Source organism: Talpa europaea (genome assembly GCF_964194135.1).
Source record: "Talpa europaea genome assembly, chromosome: 2".
NCBI classification, from domain to species: Eukaryota; Metazoa; Chordata; class Mammalia; order Eulipotyphla; family Talpidae; genus Talpa; species Talpa europaea.
Genome location: NC_140068.1, coordinates 36,151,397 through 36,177,347, shown reverse-complemented (window position 1 = coordinate 36,177,347; position 25,951 = coordinate 36,151,397). Strand labels below are relative to the sequence as shown.

At 40.2% G+C, this 25,951-nt stretch overlaps 1 protein-coding gene across 3 annotated transcripts in view; it reads left to right on the top strand.

Moving 5' to 3' along the window:
- Positions 1-23,032, top strand: part of DCBLD1 (discoidin, CUB and LCCL domain containing 1) — a gene marked incomplete at both ends in the record, with an annotated part of 61,283 nt that extends 38,251 nt beyond the window's left edge. Inside the window, 12 exons of one of the 3 annotated variants that reach the window (XM_084256317.1) lie at positions 33-84; positions 3,089-3,161; positions 8,758-8,891; positions 14,055-14,095; positions 15,127-15,339; positions 15,664-15,785; positions 16,299-16,446; positions 16,545-16,649; positions 18,360-18,444; positions 18,665-18,714; positions 20,104-20,223; positions 22,506-23,032. In XM_084256317.1, the coding sequence (XP_084112443.1) occupies positions 33-84; positions 3,089-3,161; positions 8,758-8,891; positions 14,055-14,095; positions 15,127-15,339; positions 15,664-15,785; positions 16,299-16,446; positions 16,545-16,649; positions 18,360-18,444; positions 18,665-18,714; positions 20,104-20,223; positions 22,506-23,032 (1,670 nt within the window). Of the gene's footprint in view, positions 1-32; positions 85-3,088; positions 3,162-8,757; positions 8,892-14,054; positions 14,096-15,126; positions 15,340-15,663; positions 15,786-16,298; positions 16,459-16,544; positions 16,650-18,359; positions 18,445-18,664; positions 18,715-20,103; positions 20,224-22,505 lie in introns of all 3 variants that reach the window. The other 2 variants (XM_084256316.1, XM_084256318.1) reach the window with 2 other exon arrangements.
- Positions 23,033-25,951: the final 2,919 nt, after the last annotated feature.

Genomic DNA, 25,951 nt, shown 5'->3' with positions numbered 1-25,951 from the left:
CCACTAATTGCAATTATCTTTATTTATGACAGATTTAATAACATGTTTGGAACGAGCCAACCATTATTTGAAGACAGAATACAGGTAAATAGAGGTGTCCTAGCTGTGCTGCAGTCAATGTACATTTTTTCCTTTATAGTCAACCAGATAAAGTTCCTTATTCTTAATTTTTAAAAATCACCTCAGTTGTAAAACAAGGAATATTTTAAATGGTTTCTTATACAGCAGAGGTGAGCAAACCTTTTCTGTCAAGTATTCAATAGTAAATATTTTAGGTTTGCAGGATAGCCCAGTCTCCCTTGCATCTACTTATATAGTTTCTGTTGCTACTATTGGACAAAGTCAGCTGTAGACAAATGAGCATGCCTGTGTTCTGACAAACTGTATAAAACAAGCACAAGTCTGCATTTGGTCCCTGGGCCAGTTTGCTGATCCCTGAGCTCTATAGTTACATGAACCAAAATGGAGTCTAAGTGGTTTTTATTTTAACCTGGCCAGCATTTAAGAGTAACTTCTCTCATCTTTGAAGGGGGTTCATTTTGTCTTTCCCTAGAGAAACCTAGTAAGAATAAGGAGATGAAATTTTTTCTCCTGGGATGCTACTTAATCCCTCTGATGTATGTTTCCTCATCAATACAGAAAGGGTCCAGAGCTGGATTTCAACTTGACACTACTGAAATGTTGGGGTGGGTGGTTCTTTTTTGTTAAAAGTTGTGCATTATTGGATGGTTAGCAGCATCCCTGGCCTTGAACTTCTACTTGCCAATGGCGATAATCAAAATGTCTCCAGACATTGCCAAATGTCTCCCAATTGCAAAAATCATCCCCCAGTTGAAAACCACTGGTCTGAAGATCATCATCAACAACATCAACAACTGCAACTCTTTAGAGTGCTGCTTTCTTAGTGCCACGTACAGCTCTCTGGACTTAGGATATAAGTGACTAATGTGACTGTTTCAACATGCCAAAGCCAAAATGTTTTTGAAGACACATTTGGTGGCAAGAAACAATTTGACAACAAATTTAGACTAAATTAACAAGTATACATTTAGTCATTCTATGCTTGGCTTGCACTATTCATATATGTGATGCAGAGATATTAAGGTTTTTGTTAATACGTTCAGGTCTCACTGGAGTCTTACACCACAAACATCATTGTCACTGTTTCACTTTTCTAAATTAAAAAAAAAATCTGAATTTTAAATTACATCTGGCTCTGAGTTAGGATAAAGAATTGTAAAACTGTGATAGAATTCCTGTTATTTTTATTCTTAATTCCTTGATTAGTGCTGACTCCAGGAAGTCAATGGGAAAGGATTACGAAACATTTATTTGGGTAGTTTCAATAGTTGGATGTGGCTGCACATCTAATTTGCTAAGTCAGCAGAAGGAAACTAAAAGGAAATGAACTAAAGACAACTGCTATTTTGGAATCTAGACGGCTACATTCTTTTTTAAGCAAACCAAGTAAACATTATTGTAATGTAGTATATATACAAGCCAGAGCATATGGCATTCATCTTCAAAGCTGTCAATGTTCTTATAATATTTTGACTTTCTTTTTAGCCCTTTTTTCATAGAAATATAACTGTCCCTTATTACCTATTTATCTGTTGATGTTTGAAAGAGCTACAGATGAGGAAACTGAATTTAAGGGGAATTTTCTGCAATATTGAAGGTCACAAAGCTAGCTAGGTAATAGCAGAATCAGGGTCACATCATGCAAAACTCCTTCAACTATACCATATTCCATGACATGTTTCTGGAAAATTTCTGAAAAATGACTACTAAGTAAACTGAATCCTAATTTTAAAATAAACCTTTTTTAGCTAAACGCGTAGAAATGAAGAGTAGAAAGTGGTTAGGTGGGGAGGTCGGGGAAATTGGAAGAGGTTGATAAAAGCATGCAGACCTTCAGCTGTAAGGTGAATAAAGTCTGAGAACCTAATGTGTAACATGGTGACTGTAGTTGGCAATAATATATGTAATTAAAATTTGCTGAGAGTAGAATTTACATGTTCTCACCAAATATATATAGGGGTGTGTGTGTGTGTGTAAATATATATGAATGCGTTAACTATTTGAGAGAAAGCCTTTCACAATGTATACATATAAAATCATGATGTACACTTCAAGTATCTTACAATTTTTGTATCTTATACTTTTATTTGTCAATTATACCTCAATAAAGCTGAAAAATACACCTTCTTTTCTAATTGAAAGTAATTCATATCTAATGTACATCATCACTGTCCAACATTAGCCATGTGGCTAACAAGCACTTAAACTGTGGCCAATCCAAGTTGAGTTTTGCTATAAATGCAAAATACACAGCAGAGTTTGGAGATATCAGAAAAAAAGACCGGAAATATGTCATTAATATTTTTTCTGCTCATTACACGTGAAAATAATAAAATTTGAACATATTGGGTTAAGTACAATATATTATAGGTATTAATTTTGCCAATTTCTTTTTACTTTTTAAATTTTAATGTGGTCACTAGACTATTTAAATTTATATGGATAACTTCTCTTATCTTCCTATTGGATTGGTGCTATTAGAGTGAATCTAGATATCACGGAGTAAAATAATGAAGTTCCCCAAAATCCTACTCCTAGAGAGAATTCAGAGATAATTCTTTCTTGTCTTTCTTTAGCCACAAAAAAACATAGTTTTGGGGTATGTTAAGCATTTCTCTTTATAAAGACAAGATCATGCTGTATTTCATGTTTAGTTATGCTGTATTTTATGTTTTATTTTATGCTGTATTTTATGTTATGTTATTTTAATGTTTAGAAACTTATCTTTTCCCTTAAAATATGTCTTAGACATCTTGTAATCAAGTAAGATGCATTAGGGAAACTCATTGGTTAGTAGAGATTATCATGAATCCTTATATAAAACATAATTGTTGTAAAGACTTGCCTTCAGAGTAACATTTTAGATTTCTGTTTTCTGATTTGTTATTAGAACAAAATATCCCCCTATGTTCAAAGCAGGAGAGAAAATACTTTTAAATGTTATGTAATACTTTTGAATTTAAATATAATTTCATTAAATTATAAATATTTTATTTTCTTTTTCTAGCAAATTCTGCCCAGCTGGTTGTAGAGACATAGCAGGAGACATTTCTGGCAATGTGGTGGATGGCTATAGAGATGTAAGTAATTTTATGGTAGGGAGGAAATTAAAAAGAGTAGATACTTGTTGCTTTGCCATAATTCATTACAAAATAAAAATCAATAATATATAAAATTCTTTAGGTAGATAATTGATTCTTATCTGAGAATAAATGAAATAAAGCTGTAAAAACCAAGGTAATTCATGCATTCATTTTTGTATTTTTAGCATTTCCAATCAAGCATATTATAAATGAAATGGTAAATAAAACCCTTTGAACACCTATTCCTGTAATTCCATCTATTTTTTATGACATCATCCTGTTTCTTATAATTGAATCTCTTTATTTTAATGTTCCTCTTGGTTCATGTAAGAGAGCCAAGGTCATGCACATCACATCACAGTAGAGACATGGTTTCTAGGGCCAGTAAAGTCATCTGCCTGTTCTTATATATTATTCCCCTCCCTCCTTGCACCCGAGTTTTTTTATGCTTTATGAGACTCTCTTGGTTATATGTTGTTCCCAGAGGAAAATAAATTCACAAATTGTTTTTATAAAGGATGAGTCTTATTTCCAGATACACAACCCTTCATTTTTTCCCTGTGTATAGATTTCCTGTCCTGAAGTCTAGTATCTGATTTTTTTTTTAATTTATGTAGCTATTTAAAATAGTTGAGTTTACAGCTTATGAAAACTGGCTCGAATTATTAAGAATATGAAAATCTGACTAATGATGGAATTGTAAGAGTTATTGACATGTGTCTTTTTGGGGAAAATAGACATATTCTTGCAGATTGATAATTCATTTCCAGCAATAGGGAAAAACTGAACTTTAGTTTTTACTTTTTAGCATGTCCTGATTCTGGGAGCAGTGGAGTTTGTTATTTTGCTGTTTGTTTCCTTTTTCATGTATTGTCTTTATTTATAAGATTGATACAAGATATTCATATGACTTATAGGTTGATTTATATTACCTCAGCCTGAACATCTACTAGGCTAGACTACGCCTAAATGACTTCAGAAAGTTAACTGAGAGTAATGGAAAGTTCTTACTTACTATTTTCCTGCCCAGTACCAGAAATTTAAGGTTCTATGTAATAAGAGAAATAGCCTGGTGTTCTCTTATTTCAGATGTTTATCTTGCCTCCTCCTGACAGAGCAATCTAACTTGTTGTCATAAGTAAGATGGCTTTCTGCATGATGGATCTGAGTAGTATGATTTGCAACTGCTAACAAACAGGTTTTCTATTTGACACACTAACTGGTTTTGTATGATTTGCTTTTAGAATGATTTTACCTGGAGGGAAAATTTGCATTTTGAAAACTAAACTCTTCAAAGAGGTCTGACTAGTACCTTTCTTGGTATATGTCGATATCATGTGTATATTCAGTGTTATTGCTATGTAACAATATTCCCACATATGCAGAGACTTAAAACAACACATTTAATCATCTTTCATGTTCAGTGGCTCAGGAGCTTGGCAACTCATTAGCATTTTCTGCTTCAGGGTGTCACAAAGTTACCTTCAGGGTGTCACAAGGGGTCACCTGGGGTTGCAGTCACATCTGAGGCTCATCTGGGAAAGGATTTGTTCTTGGTTCACATGATGTTGACAGCATTGAGTTACTTGCAGGTTCAGTAATGGAGGACCTCAGTTTCTCCCTGAGTTTTGGAGGAGTCTTCTCACCTCCCTGCCACGTAGCCTTTCTGATATCACAACTTGCTTCTTGGAAACCAATAATGGGGGGGGGGGGCTTCCTTAGCAAGGGAGTATTCTAGTAAGACAGGTTGCAATAATGTAATAGTACCATGGGTGCGGTGTCTCAGCACCATATTCTGTTTGCTAGAAAAGAAGTCACAGTTGTCACCCAAGCCTAGACAGATTACATAAGGGAGTGCTGGGAGGCAGAGATCATGGGGCTTATCTTAAAGTCTCTTCCCCAGTGCCTTCATCTTAGGAAAAATTGTAGCCAGTCCTTACTAGAAGCGTCTTTGCAATACCAAAATATATCCTCTAAGTTTGTGTGACAAGTTCTGTAAAATAAATTACTAGAGATGTGGTTTCAGAACAAGTGTTTTATCTCAGGGAAGAAATATGTTGTCTTAAAGAAAAAAAATTGGTTCATTCTGTTTAGTTCCAAAAGGCAGAGGTTGAAGCAGTTGATGAAAATCATAGGAAGGCCAATTTGAGCTGCATATAAACAATAACAGAACAGTGCAAAATGGGATCGGGTGTCTCAAGAAATCATGATAACCTAGCCACTGAAGTGTTAAGTGCAGATGTTACAACCATGGTGCATGTGTGGCATGGCCTGAACAAGTGAATTAGTGAGATTTGCCTCACCTAGAAACCAAAAATATGCCTTCAGAACAGATTTTCTCTTGCCATCTTCCACAAAGTCAGCTGCCTATACCATCTGCTTTTAAGTAGTAGACACTGCTTAACCAAACTCTTGAGTAATTTTCTATTCCCCCAAAATACTCTAGGAAATAACCATAAAATACAGAAGGACAGTGCATACCATGTGTTCCTGATTTGGGAGGAGAAGGAGAAAACTAGACCTATTTTGTATACTCACAAAAGACATTGTCTTGGTGAGTGGCTACCTCTGAGTGATGGCAATATAAGTGACAAACTTATTTCTTTGTTTTTTTAACATTTTTATGATTAACTTTTGTAAGAGAATGTTATCACCGTGGCAATTGTGAAGACTCTAGCAACATAGAAACAATTTATATAGTAGAATGCGGAATGTATTTTTACAGTTTAGCATTTAACCATCATGAACATTTTTAAACATGCACCTTATTCATGTTTATTAAATGCAATCAGAAACATTTACTTTTTGTATTAATTTTCTCTCAGTACTTTGTCAATATTTTTTAGGACAAAGTTGATTTTCCCTAAAAAGATGATTTAAGAAAATTCCCCAGTTCTAGAATGGTTTGGTCATTGCCTTGAAAGTTCTTTTAGTCTTAACTCATGCCTAGCTTTTGTGGCTTAATACAGTCAGCCTGCAATTTCATAAATCATCTGAGTGGTATTCTCAATTGCCCATTAGATTCCCTTCCCTGAAGATTTACATTTAAATTATTTGAGCTTAAGGCAGTTCACTAATTAACATAAAACAGTGGTTTGACTTTCATCACTAAAATTTTTAAATATTTGAAATTTTTGCATCTCAATGTGGCTTTAAAATAGCAAGAACATCAAAGTATATACTATTCTTCAAAAGGGAGTTTCTTAGAAAACATATTTAATGAATGTGAAATTTTTAATTTGATACCAAAATGATCCAACTTAAGTGCACAACAATTTTATTATTTAAGTTGGTGGGGTAAGAGAGGGATTTCTTTACAAGGAAATAATCCTGGAAAAGCTTGATAATTTTAACATAATGATGCAATAGCCAGATCTGGTGGTTATTGTTTCAGAGACACATTCTGTGGTCTATATTTAATATGATAGGAAAATGTGAGCTGCAATTAAATAAATTCCTTAAAAGGAGTATATACCATTGGGTCCCTTCAACTCTGGGATTCTGAGAAGATAAGCATATTTTTTGGCCAGTGGTGCTGGTAGGTTCTCTTGCTTGTTGACCTGTGAACCTGACCTCTTGTAGCCAAGGAAGCCCTGGAACATGCTAAGTCTAGAGAGACAGAACAGAGCTCTTGGGATGAAAACCATCACATCTCTGCTCCTACCCCCACCCCCAATGAATTCCAAGGAAGACATGATCCCAGGGGTATAGCTGTCCAGCAGACCACTGCACTGATTTGCTTTTCATTTTAGGTTTGAGAGAGAGGCACAGACGGTGTGGACCCTATAATAGGCACATAGGGTGACCTTTAGAATCACAAGGTGACAGAAAAGGTACTAGCCTTTTCATTGTATGGATGAATTGGGAAACCAGGTGCAGAGCAGTAAGGTGACTGAAGGCAGAGAGATGACAAGCTAAAATTTTTGAACTTGGGCCTTCCTGGTGGCTCAGGGGTTAAGCACCGCACTATGAAGCAATCTGCGGCCTCTGCAGCACGGGTTCAATCCCCGGCCGGCCAGGGAGCAACCCACATGACTTGCCTGCTGCTCCCCTCAGCAGTGTACTTCTGTCAATCTGCCTGTTCTGCTCCCCACTCTGTCTCTGGTGACTCCTCTCACCCCCCTTATCTCTGGCCTGTACCCCAGTTCTTGTATGCAAAATAAATCTTTAAAAAATAATAAAAAAAATAAAATTTTTTAACTTAAATTCAGGACTCAGTCCTATTATGATTGTTTCCTTCATTTTGTACCCCAAGAATCCAAAGTCATGATAAAAAGCTTTGTAATGAATGATAATTCAGGAAAAATCAAAGTGCAATCTGGCTACTTAAAGAGCACTTTTTTTTTTCTCATTTCTTCTCTCCAGTCTCTTTCCAAACCAGGAAGGGTAATGTCTGCATCTGTGTTTCAGAATTGTGGTATTTTTTTCTCTGCCATGAAATCTTCCCCCTTTTTAGCCATGATGGAAGTTACTGCAAAACTGACTCACTTTGCCAAAACTCATCTACTTTGGGAAATATGAACTCTCTAAATTGAAAATCACAGTGTTCTCAATTTTACTAAGGCTGTATAAATTGTGGTTTATTAGGCCGCTTTTCTCTTTTTGACATGAATCATTATGGGCCACTGTAAAAGTATTTAGAAAAAGATCCTTCTCATCCCCCAGTTTCCAGGCTGTCTGCCTAAAACCCTTCCACACCAGTCTGCATTCATAGGAACCCTTGGTCCTGGGCACCTCCTAGAAAAGTTCCAGTTCCTTCTCCAGCCCCACTTCCCAATTGGTCAATTCCAGCAGAACCACACCAGCCAGCAGCTCTGCAGCACAAGTGCTTGCTGGGTGCCGACCCTCTCAGAGGACATCCAGGAAATGAGGTGGATCTTATGGGCCCTGGGTTGTTCATTATCAGTCTAAGATCTACAAAGTTTGGTGTTCTGTAACTGACATTACCATTGTAGCTTTGATACCTTGTTTAATCTCTAAATTCACTGTAAAATGAAGACTCACCTTCTCAAATGATCTTAGAATATAAGAAACTGGTCAGTTATGTATTTCTGCTTAGCATGTACCCTAACACTTAGTGGCTTAAAGTCACAGTCATTTTATTTGCCAATAGGTTTGTGGGTCAACAGCTTGGGCCAATCATTTCTTAAGCACTCCTTGCCTAGAATCACGCCTGAGGCTGCAGTCATTTGATTCACCCTTTGGGGCTTGAAGAATTTAGGTGACTTATCGGACATGTGTTGGTTGGGCCATGTTATCTGCAACAGAACATTGTAAGCTACCTAGGCCAGGTAAGAGTCAGCATGAGGAGGTGACGTCTCAGGGGCATGGCTGTTGGGATGTGTTGTTCATTGGGACCACTACTTGTAAATCACCTCTCTTCCTTGCTAGTGAATAAGCTCCCATGGTAGCATAAATATAGGAGCTCTGATGTCATTTTGAGAGATGATAACTTTTTTCCTTCCCCATAGTTTAGCAATTTTACAGGTCAACCAGGGATCCTGACCACAAGTTATAACAAAATAGAAAACTCGCTCTGTATTTTAAATATGTTCTTTAGTAAGCTAGGAATGATAATGTTGCTGTTTTTCAGACCTCTTTATTGTGCAAAGCTGCCATCCATGCAGGAATAATTGCAGATGAGCTAGGAGGTCAGATCAGCGTGCTTCAGAGCAAAGGGATAAGTCGATATGAAGGAGTCCTGGCGAATGGTGTGCTCTCAAGGGAGTAAGTACTTTAAGCTTTGTTCTGACTGGAAGGAAACTATGAAGGCATGATTAATCAGCTCACAATGTTGAAAGAACATCGGGGGTGTGATACCAAGGGTTTGTCAACTACAAAATTATATGTCAATGCATAGAAAAGCATTTATGGTCATACGTGAAAGATAAATATAGCTATAAAAAAGCTCACTGGTTATGCTGACAACAAATTTTAAAATGGCATACATCTAAAGTCCTAGGGCAGGGGAGTATTTCCACTCTTAGATATTTTAGTGTGAGAGAATAAGGTCTCATCCCTTATTAGTTTTACCAAGCTCTCCCAAAGAACCCTAGAGACAATCTCTTGGATGAATAATAGCTGGGAAATGAAAAAAACAAGACTTTTGTTAACATTGATAACATCTCTCTTTGATGTTATCCTCATGCTCCTAGTTTCAAAAGAAAAAAGTGTATCAATTTCTTTCAACATTTCAACTTTAGCTTTTACTCTTTCTATAGAGGAAAACCAGAGTTGTCAGAACTAAATATAGGCACTTATTTTGGTCCAGATGTCCACACATGAAACAGGCAGCCCGGAGTGGTCTGAGGGAGGCTCCCTTTAGGTGGGTGCCCAGGAGGGGAAAGTGTTCCTCAAGCTATTATACTTCTCACTCCTCTATCTGTCCTGAAAATATCCTCCTGCTATTGCAACTCCTTTTTTTTTTTTTTTAACATGTTGCCACATGATCTTCATTCCAAGGAAATGGCATGGGACAGAGGCTATAGGCGTTTCAGGATCCAAAAGCAGGAAAAACTAGGTCAGGACCTATCTGTCTCTTGAACCACTGGCTAGTGTGTGTGTAGACCTCAGGTCCCTTTCCCCTGCATGTTGCCCTCGGCCTCTCTTGCCTGCAGAAAGAACATGATCATGTTTCACTGTTCCATTCTCACCATGGGTTGTGGATCATGGTGTGTAGTAAAAAATCACATTCTGGGTGGTGGATAGATTTCCAAGTTAGTTAGCATGTCATTTTGAGAAGGTTTCCTCCCCTTTCTCCTTTTTATTTAAATGAATTACAGTTTAGCAATATGGTGAGTCATATTAGAGATCCTGATCACAAGTTATAATCCTTTTATAGGAAAACATTTTAAGTTCCAAAGAAGCAGTTTATGAATGCAAGTGAATTGGGGACTATAGCCCATTTCTGAATCAGGGGTGTTGGCCTAAGCTTACAGGGTTGGGGATTGGGAAGCCATGATTGAGGTTGGAGAAGTTGGTTGGGTCACCTTCACAAAGAGGCAAGGCTTGGATTTGATAAAAGACGGGGACTAGGCTGAGGGGGACACAGAGTTCTAGCTGGAAGGGATCCCACAGGGTTTTGGTGGCTGTGGGCATACCATGCTCACGTTCAGTAGGCTGCCTGGTGGGTGGCTAAGGAGAAGGGCAGAGCCCCCGTCCCCTGGCAGTTCTGAGTTTGGGGTGCAGGTAGAGGTAATGGGAGAGGGTGTTTCAGTCCAACTATTTTATCAGCAATGCAAGTGATGCTGCTGATAAAAGACAGTCACCCACGAGGGCAGAATGTATGCTATACTCGGGCACGTACCTCTCCTCTCTGTATTCCTGAGCTCAGTCTACAATGACCTGCTCATTTACTTCCCCTCTCAATGGGGTTTTTAGCTATGAGAAGTCCCCAAAATGTTCTTCTGTATTAACTGATCATCCAAAGACAAATTTGTCTCAAATTTGTGCCACAGTCTTACATCTAAAACCTTAATAACAAAATGGCTCTAGAAATTAAATTCTCATTCAAATAAATAAAACTTACACCTTATAAATCTTTACTCAAATGAATAAAATACATACCTATACTATAAATATAGTCACATATGTGCATACATGTGTATGCATATATGTATATGCATTGTGAACACACATATGGACGTACTTATTTTTTCAATATGTGTTTACCTCAAACCCCGGAACATTAAATTTTATAACCTGATTTATAGTAAATATGATTGCTTATGCACAGTAAACTTTAAACATCAGCTCAAGCTTGATTTTTGAGGCTTTTTTTCTTTTTTGTTTTTTATTGTTCCTTCTAATGATACTGGGGACTGTTTCAGGAAGCTGTCAGACTGTGGCCTGGATTTACTGGATGCTGCTGTCTCCAGATAGGAACAAACAACTGGCATTTGGCTTGAAATCTTTTTTTTTTTTAATATCTTGCCTAGTTTGTATACCTGTGAATGTTTCTTTTATAGAAAAATAGGATAGGAAAAGGTTCAACTTATGCTACTTGGATTTTATTTTACATCTGAAGAACAATCATCAAAATCGTTGACTAAAAGTATATATTATGCTCTCAATTATTTCTGCTGTATCAACTGGGCTTAATACCTTTGAGGTTGCTTTCTATAATTTGAAATTAAGTTTTGATGTAAAAAGAACAGTGTGGCAGTATAAACCATTCGTGAATTAGAAAACATATTGCTCCACATTCTATGTAGATGTTCGAACAAATTGTCCCATTTTGGGGTTAGTGGGAGTAGCCAGAAAGTCCAGAATTAAGCAAGAGCTCATCTTCCTTCTCTGAATTCCTTTTGTAAATTTCTTGAGCAGAAAAGACTAAACTATGTAAATGCAGTTTCTTCCACTCATTTAGCTTCCCAGAACTTCAGGGACCAGTTGTTTTTAATCTATGTTGTTTTGCTGTTGGGGGACCACTGTACAGGCGGTTGTTGAACTTCTGTTCCCACACACGCTTGTTTGGTGCTCAGGAAAAAACACAGAAGAAAGCGTTACAGCTGAGGAAGGAGTCCCTAAAGTAAATATCCAGGGTTCTTCTGGGATTCATCCCGGGTCAGGTCACTTCCTTGATTTGAGGAGACCAGAATGGAATCAGGAAGAGGGAATGACCTCATAGAGAAAATGATGGCTCAAACCATCAGCCAGAAGGCTTTGCTTTCTGTTTACAGCAGACTATTCTTGATTGCTTCAATGGCTTTCTGGGAAGGCAGATGATTCCTGTAATGGGACTAAAGTGTGAATGCCTGGGAACTCCAAACCTCTGGGGTGTTTTCATTTTTAAAAGACGAGGCTTACTTATGTATAGAATTTTCTAAGTGGTCTATTTAATTAGTTTAACGGAGTGAAATGGAAAAACGTTTTCCAGCTGATACTGGAGGAAAGCCAGACAAAGAACTATTAGAAGCAGAGTCTCCCTGGTGTCTTCTTCTCAGGGTTAACTCCAGAATTATTTTTCCTGTTATAGCTTCTTTTTTTCAACAACAAGATCAGAATAATATTTCATGGCAGTGGAAGGAAGCTTCAGCTCTCAGGGTTGCAGCATTATTATTTGGGCTAAACTTCAAGAATAATACTGCAGGAACATGAGAAAAAATGAAAAAATCAGTGAAAAAGAGGCTGTGAATAAATCTTAATAAAAATTTAATTATGAATGACAACACCTTTCTTTAAGATCAGAGGAACTGAGTAGTCATCTAGCTTTGCCACTGGCTGTGAATTTATGGAAGTCCCAGGGCCCAAATAGGTCTGAGTTTTTTCATGTCTTCAAACCTGAGATTATAATAGAAACTTTATATGGAATGTGAGGACTTAGGAGTCCCTGCCTGAGCAGAGACAAAGATTGTGAAAAATAAAATCCATTTCAGGAAGCATGACTTTAATTATTTGTTATTTCTAAGATTACTCCTCCCTCCGAAAAGCAAAAAAAAAAAAAAAAATTTTTGATGGGAAAGTGTTATATACTCGTCCAGACTATTTTTGAGTTCTCTGTGGATGTCACCATTAAGTATTTTCACCATCTATTATTACCATATATAATTTAGAGTTAAACATTTAAGTAATAAGTTTTCAGGTTGTAAAATAATTGAATATAACAGTGATATCTACCTTTTCATGTTTTCCGCCAGTCTAATGTAATAAGTACTGTGCACATAAGACTCATCTTGAGAATTCCAAATTTTGGATTCTTTCAACATATTGTTGCATCAAGTTGATGAGGGTTTTTAAAAAGATAAATATAGTCTTTTTTTTTAAAGATTTATTTATTTATATATAAGAATTGGGGTACAGGCCAGAGATGCTGGGGGGGTGAGAGGATTCACCAGAGACAAAGTGGGAAACAGAACAGGCAGACGGACCGAAGTACACTGCTGAGGGGAGCAGCGGGCGAGACAGGAGAGGTCTGCGCGCCATGTGGGTTTCTCTCTAGCCGGCCGGGAATCGAACTCGCGCTGCAGTGGCTGCGGATTGCTTCATAGGTTGCATCTTAATCCCTGCGCCACCAGGGAGGCCCCAAAAAAAAGATAAATATGTCTTGGACCTTAAGAATCTCTTCTCCATCAAAAGAGACAACTACAAAACAAAACTGATTTGACCAGTTCACCTATAAGAGCTGTAGACCAGTTCACCTATAAGACAGAGACCGGGGGGTCGATGCCAGGTGAGAGGACTGAGTACCAGTGAGGGCCCAGTTCAGACCAGCTCAGTGAGATGCTGTGAGTTTTCTCCAAGCTGCTCCTCATCATCCACAAGCCAGAGCAGGTTCCTGGCCTGGTGCTGGCTGGTACACTGGGAAGGCATGTGATTGGAGAGGGAGGCTGGGCAGAGGCTATGCCTCAGCAATACTGCTGGCCAGAACCCCCCAAGGAGGAAGTATGAGGTCCATGGAGAAGGTAGCTCGCAAACAACATGCTGGTTTTTCCAAAGATAACCAGATTTCTTCCTTTCTCTCAGTGGTCCTTGATTGTTGACAAGTGGCGACCACTAAAGGCAGTGCCCCTTTCTGCCTCCATCACCTTGTGTTAAATACCTGAGATTTAAGGTTATCCCTGAGACTATACAGGTACATGGCCAATGAAGCAACCCAACCCAATGAAGCATGATGGACAAAGCCCTGGCTATCTTCAAAAGCAGTGATTGTCTCAGAGTCCTGGCCATTTGCTACCTCTAGGAACTTAGAAGCATTGTTCACCTTGAGTGGCCCTGAGTGTCTTGATCTGTAAGGCAGTAGTAATAGCGCAGGCAACACCAGAGGCCTTGCGGGTGCTCTGAGGATCCCTGAGGTGTGGGAAGGCTCTGGCAGCTCTGCTACAGCGCCGTGTCAATCTTTAGGATCCAGTTCAGCCACTCACCTTCTCATGTTTGTGTTTACTATTTCAGTGGTTCCCTGTCGGACAAGCGATTTCTGTTTACGTCCAGTGGTAAGGATCATGCTTTCCTTAAGAACTTGCTATTCAATTGTGTTGCAGGCAATTTGCAGTGAAAATGTTTGAGGGGAAAAAAACTTGTAAAAATGCTTGTAGCAAAGAATGTACTGGGTAAAAAAAAGAACTTGATATTCTAAAATATTTTGTAGTAGTTTATTCTTCCATACACTTCAGATGATATAGTTTAAAAGGATTTCTTCTTTTTTTTCCCCTCAGGTCACATAGCACTAAGTATGCTGTTACTTAAGAGCACATACAACAATGAGCCCAATTAACATTAAAGAGAACTTATTTTTCTTTGTAGTCTAAGTTTTTTAAACTTTTGCCAAGAAGGCAAAATTGAGATGATATTTAAGATAAATTGCTTTATGTTTGGTTTTAACAGGAAAAAACTCATTAATATTGCTATTTGACTTGGGGTTGTTTTGAATAAAGCTATTGAATACAAGCATATAAAATTAAGACTTTTTAACCCCTCTGTCATGGACTATACACTATATAAATATTCTCTCAGCATAAAGTAAAATATTTCAAGGAGAACAATATGAATATGTCTTCTTTGGAAGAAGAGTATGACCTTAATTTGCTTGGACTACTGTAGTTAAGGTCTTAGGGTGATGCTGGGTAAATTTACTGTTTAGAGCACCTGGACATACCTTCTCTTGAAGGATACAAGCATGGGGTCCCCGCTGATCAAGTGAGAAGAGCCTCATTACTTTAAACCTATAATAGACTGGGTGAACTTCAGTTAGAAAGGAAAATCTGTAGTGAAGACATAGCAGTGACACTTATAGGTGACGTGACTTTGATGAGGTAGTGAAAAGAAAAGGAGCAACAATTTTAAGACATCGCAATGTTAATAAATTTAGGCAAATCTCATCATTAAAGAAACTTGTAAATGGTCACTTTGACATCAGGATGAAAATAAATCAACTGAATAATTCTTGGTGAAATGGGATTTTTTTATTTTTTGGCTTTTATTTTGTGTCTATAACTGAAATATTTTCCTGTTCTTTTTTTTCTAGGGTGCAGCAGATCCTTGAGTTTGGAACCTGACAGGCAAATCAGAGCTTCTTCTTCTTGGCAGTGGGTCAATGAGATTGAAGAACAAGTGCATTGGTCTCCTGGCCAAGCCCGACTTCAGGACCAAGGCCCATCGTGGGCTTCAGGGGATAGCAACAAGAACCACAAACGAGAGTGGCTGGAGATTGATTTGGGAGAGAAAAAGAAAATAACAGGTATTGACACAAAATGCAGTTGCACCAATGCAAAATGACTTGCAGTTGAAGTCATGTTTTTAGTTTACAAGAACCTGTGTGCTGGCTGTCAATATAGATGTATGGTGGCTTAGAGAGCTGATAACCTCAATGATGAATACTTTCCATGACACATGTTTTCAGTATGAAAACATTCATCTATGATCATATTTCTAAATGCTAATAAGAAAATTTGGCCTATAAAGTGATTTAAGATTTCAAATGGGGGGGGGGGAGGAGAAAGAAACCTGAAATTATAACACATGTTAAATACATACTAACCTATAAAAAATATTTTCTTACAAGGAATTAGGACCACAGGATCCACACAGTCAGATTTCAACTTTTATGTTAAGAGTTTTGTGATAAACTTCAAAAACAACTCCAAGTGGAAGACCTATAAAGGAATTGTCAATAATGAGGATAAGGTAAGAGAAACCCTGGAGGGAGGAACTGACTAGGAGATCAGACCTCCAAATGTTTTCAACAGTGTATTTACAGAAAACAGATTAGCAACCCCATCTTGCTTAGATGGCTTGACTTTGTTTGCAAAGACTTTTATCTTTATGCATTTTTTAAAGATTTATTTATTCATGCATACAAGAACTGGGGTACAGGCCAGAGTGCTGGGAACGAGAGGACTCACCAGAGACAGAGTGGGGAACAGAACAGGCAGATTGACCGATGTACACTGCGGAGGGGAGCAGCAGGCAAGCCAGGAGAGGTCTGCTGTGTCATGTGGGCAGCTCCCTGTCCAGGGATTGAACTCTTGCTGCAGTGGCTGCAGACAGCCCCATACATTGCATCCCAACCCCTTGAGCCACCAGGGAGGCCCAAAGACTTTTATCTTTAATATCAAGAGTATCTACAAAAATGGAAAGACAGGCTTTATTTTCCTAGCACCAAGTATAACCCTCGGTAAAAGTAACTGCTCTCTACAGGTGTTTCAAGGCAACTCTAATTTTCGGGATCCCGTAAGGAACAATTTCATCCCTCCCATCGTGGCCAGATACGTGCGGGTTGTGCCCCAGACATGGCACCAGAGGATAGCTCTGAAGGTGGAGCTTATCGGTTGCCAGATTACACAAGGTAGGACTCAGGGCAATCCAGTGGTTGTTTGATTCTGATCATTGACTTTCACAAACTGTTGTCACTAATGTGATTTTCCCATCATCACTCTCTCTCAGGCAACGATTCATTGGTGTGGCGCAAAAAAATCCCTAATGTTGGTTCAACTAAAAGAGATGATGAGACAATCACAAAATCCATCCCCCCTGAAGAAATACCCACAGGTGAGCAGTTATTGTTTCGTGGTTTCCTAAAGCATGTGCCTGGGACCCCGTGATATATTCCAGTAGCTTCAACAGTTTTTTTTGTCTGTCACACAAATGTGTGGAGGCAGATGGTCCAGAAGATGTATCTGCACATGTATAAAATGCTTGTCCATAATTATTCCTTGCATAGTTATAAGTAGAAAAGGTAGTGTTTGCCCTTCAAACGCTACATAAACATTTGATATTTTGCACACCCATGCAATAGAATATTCTGTAAAAATGACAAGAATGTGTTAGTAATATAGAAAGCTCCTGACATATACTGACAATTTAATAAGCAAGGTGCAGAACAGGCTGGCTAGCACTCTACCATATGTGTAAAAGAAGAGAGGGGGGAATAAAGAATATATCCATTCCAGTACCTTCAGAAGAATGTCAGGAAACATAATTTGGCTTCCTGTGGAGTTCCAGAGGTAGGAGGAAGGTGTTACATTCAATACCTTTTTAAACTTGAATTTTGAACAAGTAACTGTATAACCTAGTCAAGTAATGAACATTAAACATACATTTATTTTTTTCAGAATATGAAATAATTTGCATATTTTATAAAATTTGGAAAGATTAGAGAACTCTAAAAAGGGAAATAAAAATCAGATATAAATCAACAGCCATAGCTAATTACCTATTTCACTGTATACAGTCAATTGTATTTATATTTATAGCTTTGAGACAAAAGGGTACATGCCATCTATTCTGTTCTGTAGCATATATTTTTACATAAATTGTGTTATGAGCATTTTTAATGTTACTAAATAGTTTAAAAGCACAATCACTAATACCGTCATAGTATTTTTTTGTATAGGCATAACTCCTCTATCATTGAATGTTTTGAGTTGTTAGATTTTCCCTAAATTTCCATTCTCATAAATAACACTGCTATTATTTACATAAGTCTTCTTCCCTTCTAAGGTCTTTATCCTCCTACCATGAACTATACTTTTCCACTCCTGATCACCCCTTCATTTTCTTCCCAGGGATCATAGATAAAAAGGAGTAAAGAACAAATATTTTTCCTTTAGTTTGTATAGTTTCTGTAAGCAAAAGCCTGCCTTAGTGACTATAAAGTGACTTCCTTTTCTAAAACAGAAGGTGTTGTGGAAAGACATGGTCTGTGCTGCATGCAGCAGACTAGAAGTGCTATTTGAGGTCATCAGTCTGTGTTTCCTTTCAGTCCATCGCTCCAAAGCTCTGATAATGGGGAGTCCTGATTCCCTGGGCCTTTGTTATTGTACAGACCCACACCCACCCGCCCTAAGGCAGAGCGTGAGGGTTGATTGTTTGCACCAAACTGAGAGCGCCCCTCTGTGCTTAAATCACTTACCTGTCCCCATAGCTCCTGGCGGGGTAGCCAGCCCTTAAACCTTCCTGCGAAGTTGGCTTCCTGTCCATTCTGTCAGTCTAATAGGGCCCAAGTAGCAAGTTCAGACTAAATGTTAATCCCCAAGGAACACTGGGAGCTGCCTTTAAAAAAAAAAAATTATTTTCCTAAAGTCTAGCCAGGAATTGAATTATCTCTTTTTGCTTTCCAGTTAAAAAATGCCTAGCATGTATTCTTTTTTCCCCACATATTAAACTATTAAAGTCCTTTTCAGTCAATGTTCAGTTTTAGATCATGAAATGTGGTAAGTGTGGTAATGTACTGTAATGAAGGGCTTCTCCCTTTCTTAGGAATAAATATCACAGCTGTTACTATCCCGCTGGGGCTCCTCATCCTGCTGGCTGCTGGAATGGGAATCTTCGCAGTCCTTAAAAAGTATGTGACTTTACATTTTTAAATTCCTTTCCTAATTATGTAAACAATCACAAACCTCAGACATTTAATTGGTGGATGTTCATGTAGCATTTCTTCTGAGATAAAATGTTAGCTTTTATTTTAAAAACAAGTTAGTAGGGGTAGAAAGTATCAAATATTGTTTAATAAGCAATACTTATCATTTAGAAACCTTTTCAGTAGTATTTTTTTGTCTCAATAGGAGAAAGAAGAAGGGAAATCCTTACGCATCAGCTAAGGCTCAGAAAACAGGTTGGTTAAAAATCTAGTTTTACTTTCTAAGGAAGGGATTAAAAGCATTAGTTCTGTTGATTAAAAAGCATTAGTTCTGTTGATTAAAAGCATTAGTTCTGGGCCTCTCCAGTGGCGCAGCGGTTGAGCACTGGGTTGCAAAGCTGCCCGCAGCCTCTGCAGCGCCGGTTCGATCCCCGGCCGCCGGGCGAGGGTCCTACATGGTACGCAGACCTCTACTGCTGTGCCTGCTGCTCCCCTCAGCAGTGTATTTCGTCAGTCTGCCTGTTCTGCTCCCCACTCTGGCTCTGGTGAATTCTCTCACCCTCCCGTGCCCCTGACTGTACCCAGTGCTTGTATAAACAAATAAATAAATCTTTAAAAAAAAAAAGGCATTAGTTCTGTTGTCCATACTTCTATGGCTAAGAAAGAAGAATGTATTGTGTGCTGTCTATTGCAATTCAAAATTTGCTTTGGTTCAACATCATCTCATCATTCATCTACACTCTTCTTTTTTTGGGCAGTGGAGTTTAGGCCTCCACATTACCTGTCATCACAGGTAGAGACACGTCATAAAAGCCCATCTGTAACTGAACCTTGTCTGTGGCTCTTGGCATCTTCGGCTCCCACTGTGTTTTCTACCGTGGAAAAGTGGCCGAAGGATCAGCAGTGCTTATGTCTAGGTATTCTTAGGACGTAGACTTCTTAGGCCGTAGGGTGCCCAAGCAGTGAGTTGAGATAGCAGCAGGTAACACCCTCGAAACTCAAGGACCACTTGGGATCCACCTAAGTCGAACCCCATCTGTGATGGTTCTTTTGAGTCACGAATGCTGTGTCCATACAGAGCATAAAGCCATGCTCAGGAGGCTTAATATAGGATGACCTGAAGCCTGATGAGGACACAAATAGATTTTATTTTAATTTTTTAAAGATTTATTTATTTATGCATACAAGAACTGGGGTGTAGGACAGAGGTGGGGGGGTTGAGAGGATTCATCAGAAAGAATAGGGTGCAGAACAGGCTGACCTAATGAAATACACTGCTGAGGGGAGCAGTGGTCGATACTGGAGAGGTCTGCTGCACCATGTGGGTTGCTGCCTTGCCAGCTGGGAATTGAACTTGTGCTGCAGTGCCTGGCGATAACTTGAAAGCACTGTCTTTAACTCCTGCACCACCAAGGAGGCCCACAAATAGATTTTAAAGGCACAGTGGGAGCATGATTGGGATAGTTTTTACTGTTTAGGGGCAATGACCTCAGCATGCTGGTTCCATCACAGCACTTGAAGAACATGCATCGAGAAGGTCGGCCTGCCAACAGTGGCCTGACTTGTCTCCTGGGAGAGCATATGGTGGGGCATGTGTGCGATGCTTCTGCGATATTATTTTGTTTCATGTTATCTTTCTTCCAGACTGCTGGAAGCAGATTAAATATCCCTTTGCCAGACATCAGTCCACCGAATTCACCATCAGCTATGACAATGAAAAGGAGATGACACAAAAGTTAGATCTCATCACAAGTGATATGGCAGGTGAGTGTCAAGCTTTTGGACAGTGCTGTTGAGTAGGAGGTGCTGCTTGCGGGACACGGGAGAGCGGGAGAGAAGTAAGCCTGAAATCCTTTTCTTTCACTGAGGTCCAATAAGTCAGTTATGTGTGAAGTTTCCTTTCTGTTCATTTACAAACCAACACTGAGATATTTCTCCAAAGTCCCTCAGTTCAGCCAGGGTTCTGCATCCTTCAGTGTAGTCTGCGATGCTCACAGCAGTGACACTGTTTTTCCACTAAAATCTGGAAGCCCTTAGTTAATCTATTTTTGTTACCAAGGTTTTGATTAAGGCACTAGGAAGAGCAGCTAGAAAGAAAAATTAAGGACAGCTGCTGCCCTTGAGGAAGACAGGTTGGAGAATTAGAGATTTGAGTGGCCTTGGTCCAGCATTTGAGTGGCCTTAGTTTCATTGACAAGTCATCATTGAGAGCTGAGCTTCTCAAATTATCTGTGAGGAAAGATCCATTATTTAGTTTTTAGGAAAAAAAATCTAATCCATAAGAGACTAATACTTTTATGAGATGCAGTATAGATCAGTAGTAATAAATGAAAATTTTAATGACATTCAAATAAGAAACTTCTGGGTTTTTTTTATTAGGGTCATGGGCATAAAGTTAGTCTCTTTAAGTTGCTGTCAGTTTCTAAACACTTGCTCTCAATTTGTGTACTTTTCTCTTTGCAGATCTCTCACAAATGGGTCGTAGATACATAGGGGTCTGAGGACCACACTGAGCAGCACTGACTTAGCTCTTTGCTACTCAAAGTATGGTCTGTGGACCAGCTACAGCAACAGCATCTGGGGACTTGCTGGAAATCCGGTCCATGTCCCAGGCTGACTAAACCAGCAGTTCCCAGGAGCTACGTGTGTTTATTATAAGCAGAAGGACATCCATGGCAAGTCTAGTCACTTTAGGGGCAAAGGGAATGTCTCCTCAATCACAGTCTGTCTACTTGCTCCCTGCTCCCAACAATTCTAGGTCTCCTTTGGGACGGAAGCAAGGTGAAGGGAGGACCCTTTGTCTATGCTCCTTTTCCTTTCATTCTCCCTCAGCTTCCCATATGGTCTTTCTCACCTCCTCACCCCTTTCTCGGGCTCCTTATATGTCCCTGGTCCTGCTCTTGCCCACACTTACCCTCAGTCTCTCCTCTGGGCATTCTCACCCTCTCCCTCGCTTCCCCAGAACCTTCCTTGCATACCCATCTGCTCTGCCTACATCCAGACTTCCCTCCTGGTCCCTATTAAGTGGGTCATTCCCACCTGCTGGACATCTCTATCTTCAAGTGTCACCGGTTCCTCATAGCCCCAAACTGCAACTGTTGCCAGCCCTCACTCCACACACACAGTGTACTCCTTCCCACTGAGCCTCCAGGTTTCCTGGGCTGAACATCTGAGAAATTTCCTTGGCTCCCTTCTCTCCTTGCACTCCACATTATTGGTAATAAATTCCTCTGATTCCTGTTCCCAAATGGTAGCCTCTCCAAGGCTGCTGCCCATCTCCTGTTTTGTGACATCTGTTTTACTTCTCTTTGTTTTTTATTTCTTTGTAATCTTTAACTGTGTCAGTCTTTTATTGCGAATCCTTTGCAAGCTTCTCCAGAAGCAAAGCAAACTTCTGAGCAAAGCGCTCAGCACTTCTCACCACTAACGTATGGTGAACAGAACATCTGGGATGGTTTCGAATTCTGGCTTCATTGGCTGCTAGCTGTCTGATCTTCTAAACGTGACTTAATGTCTCTCTGCTTCAGTTTTCCATTTGTAAAATGGAATAATAGCTCCTACCCTCATAGTACTTTTTGAGAATTTAATATCTAATGTCTCAGGGTAGCGCCTGGCACAGAGCAAGGACTCAATAAATGTGAGCTTTATCATTCTCACCCCCTTACTATTAGTCCACAACCTATTATTACCTTTGGCCTTTCTGCCCACCTCACTACTCCACGCCCCTCATACTCATAGCATCAAACTATTTGCATGGTTCTTTTTTTCCCATTCCTCACAGTATGACACCCACATCCAAAACTGGACATTTCTAGAGCCAGTTTAAAAGCTCCATGAAGCATCCCCTCTCCTCCATGTTAAACGTTGTCTCTCCAGTTCCCTTTGGGGCTTCCTAAGCAGGAGTACATCCCCTGGTGTGGTGTCTACCTGCGCCTCTTTCTCGGACAGGACATGAGAGGCGCTCAGCAGGCCTACCTCCCCTGCAAACAGCTGACCGCTGTAGCGCTGTGGTGCAAACGGTGTGTCTTCTGCCCTCTCCATTTCAGATTACCAGCAGCCTCTCATGATCGGCACGGGGACAGTCACCAGGAAGGGTTCCACCTTCCGGCCGATGGACACTGAGGCCCCCGAGGCCCGGGCGAGCGCGGAGGCCCGCGGCCACTACGACTGCCCCCTGCCGGCCGGCCGCCACGAGTACGCCCTGCCCCTGCCCAACCCGGAGCCCGAGTACGCCACGCCCATCGTGGAGCGGCACCTGGCCCGCGCGCACACCTTCTCGGCGCAGAGCGGCTACCGAGTCCCGGGGCCCAGGCCCGCGCACAAACACTCTCTCTCTTCTGGCAGCTTCTCCCCGGCAGCAGGAGGGGGAGCCTCGGGCTACCAAATGCCGCAGAGCCCCGCGCCCGCCGACCCCGGCTATGATCAGCCCAAAGCCAGCGGCTGCTTCACCGCGGAGATGGCAGATTCTGACTATCAGAAGCCACAGATGAACCCTGCAGTGGATGACGCTTACTCAGCCCCCCGAGACTGCCTCAATCCCCTCAACCAGACAGCCATGACTGCTCTTTTGTGAGCACAATGTGAAAGAAACCTGCTGTGGTACTGAGCATCGGGCTGTGTGTGCATGTGTGTGGTGTGTGCGTGTGTGTGGTGTGTGCGTGTGTGTGGTGTGTGTGTGTGTGTGTATGAGAGAGTGAGAGAGAAAGAGAGAGAGAGAGAGAGAGAGAGAGAGAGAGAGAAGAGACTTAATAGGATCCTACGGTGGAATCCTAGAGACCACCTCTCACACTGTTTACAAAATTGTGCAGCTGGTTTTGTTCTGACCCTTGGGGCAAGAATCTCTTGGTTTTTGTTGGGCTAGAAAAATGAAAATTTTCAAATGGCATTTTCATTTCTCTAACTGTGATATTGAGCTGCTTTGGTGTAAAATGTGCAATCTGTACAGAGTTGTATTTAACAAGAATTAAAGTAACTTAAGTTTGCTTTATCAGGTTTTAGTTCTGCACAGAGGTTAAGTGGGAGAATGCAGCTGTTGCAAAAGCATATATAATAGTATGTTCACTTTTTAAATATATTTTATCTGATACTGTATTAGCAGCAGGTTTGTATAAACTTAATCTTGTTGTGGGTCATTTCCTTTCCTTTGATAACTAGAACTAAAAGCATTGTTAACATTCTTCTCCTGGAAGAAATGAAATTACTTGAAGCGTGAAAAGCACACCAGGGTGCTTGTTAGCAATTATGATTGTAGAATTTTTAAAACCTAACAATGGCCTAGGCAGCTGCAGGCTCCTTAGACTCCAGTTCAGCCTGGGATGTGCAGTGGCAGCTGGAGCACACAGGGAGACAAGAGGTCTCTGGCCTGCAGTGGGCCTCACTGACCCCTTCCTAAGTGGTGTGGCCCTGAGGAACCTGTCTTCCAGCCTCACACTTTGCATCTTCCTCACCTTAAGACATAGCACATACTGTTCTGATTTCACATGCAAATCTGCCTTTTCAAACTGTCTGCAAAGCCAAATGCTGGCACGTAACCAAAACTGCCCTCCTAGCAAATCCAACGAGGATGGCACAGCAATTACAGTCTGAATTACCTGGTCAAATGCTTCTGTATCTCTGATTAAAAATATTGCTAGGGGCCTCCCCTGGTCGCACAGCGGTTGAGCACTGGTCTGCGAGGCAGCCTCTGCAGCTCCGGTTCGTTCCCCGGCCACTGGTGAGGGTCCCACACACAAAAAAAATATTGCTAGGTCAGATTCCCATTCTTTTCATGACTTTCTTCAGAAATAGCACATTGGGCTGTGAAGCACAAAAAGGTTATTCAAAGTGTGTTCTTATAATAGTGACCAAGGCCAAATCTGCATAGGGATCTTCTACTGAGATGATTGGGAACCAAACTGATTTTCTAAGAAACAATTTTCCTCTCCAGCATGTCTGTAATTCCTGATTAGCCCAGACCTCAGCCATACCTCATCTTCATGTTCAATTGTTTGCTTTGTGAGTTAACTTGGGGGGAGGGGGGGTGTTGATTTACCCTCTTTTGCCAAAGAGGAAAGTGTGTGTGTTTGTTTTATTAGAAATGTGGACCAAAAAAATCCCTTTCCTAAAAGATGTATTATCCTATTTGTATGATTATAACTTTCTGTGAAATGTATCATTATTAAAATAGTGAGGGTGCTGGAAGGTCATGCAGGCTATCTGTTGGTTATTGTGGAAGATAAACAGTTTACTATGTGGCGTTTACATGGTTTTATACGTTTGCATACTAATTTTAATAAACTATGCCAGATCAAAGTGCCCCTGCCTCTCATTGGTGCCCTGTTTGCTACTATTGAAGGCACTCGAGGCCCCACCTACAGAAAAGGAGTACAGGGAAAGAGAGGTTGGAGTCAGATAGCTCTTGTTGCTGACCCTGATCTGCCATCAATAGCTGAGGTATTTGGGGAAATTAAGATCAACCAAATGGTAATAAGCAATGTGAGTGAGAAAGTGCTATAGCAGGGGAGTCAGCCACCACCACTTGCATTTTGGCAGAGACTCAAAGGCAGCAATGGGTGGAAAGCTTTATGGAAGAGGGAAGGGAAGATTCCAGGTATGCCCTGATTGGAGACTTAGTTGGAGGGAAGGAATAGGACAGATTAACTGGAAGAGGGCCATCCTATGTAATTGGTTGGGGTGATATTTGGCTTTCTCTGATTTGCCCTAAATTGAAAGTTGAGACAAAAACTAGGCAACTGGCTGTTAAACAAATCCCAACCATGTAGGGTAGATTATTATAGAGTTGATTGGCTCCCTGGGTTGTTACCAGAAATAGTATTTGACTTCTTACCCTTGTACTTAGAGTAGACTGGCTTTCTGGACTGTGGGTTGGTCTCCTACCTTTATTGCTGTAGGTTGAAATAATTTTTATACATGAACTAGCCACTATCTGTGTGCATATTCAGCCTGTCAATATATAACCACTAGCTTCAGTGTCCTCATATGTAAAAATGATGTTCACATACCTTCCTCTATGGCTGACCAATAAGAATTATAAGAACAGGACCTTCCTGGTGGCACAGGGGTTAAATTCTCAGCATTATCAAGCTATTCCCAGCATCTGCAGCGTGAGTTCAATCCCCAACCAGGGAGCTGACCCACATGGCACAGCAGATCTCTCCTGTCTCACCTGCTACTCTGCTCAGCAGTGTATTTCAGTGGATCTGCCTGTTCTGCTCCCCACTCTGTCTCTGGTGAATCCTCTCACCACCACCCCCTGACACCTCTGGCCTACACCCCAGTTCTTGGATGTATAAATGTATAAAATAAATCTTTAAAAAAAAAAAAGAATTTTAAGGACCAATTTGGATCTATAGCCCTTCTTTTTTTAATTTATTTTTTACATCATTTTTCATTTTTAAACAATATTTGCCCCCCCCCTCAGGTGTAGTCCCTATAGAATTTCCTTCACCAATGCACCCGTGCACTATCACCACAGTCCCGTTACAGCTCTTTA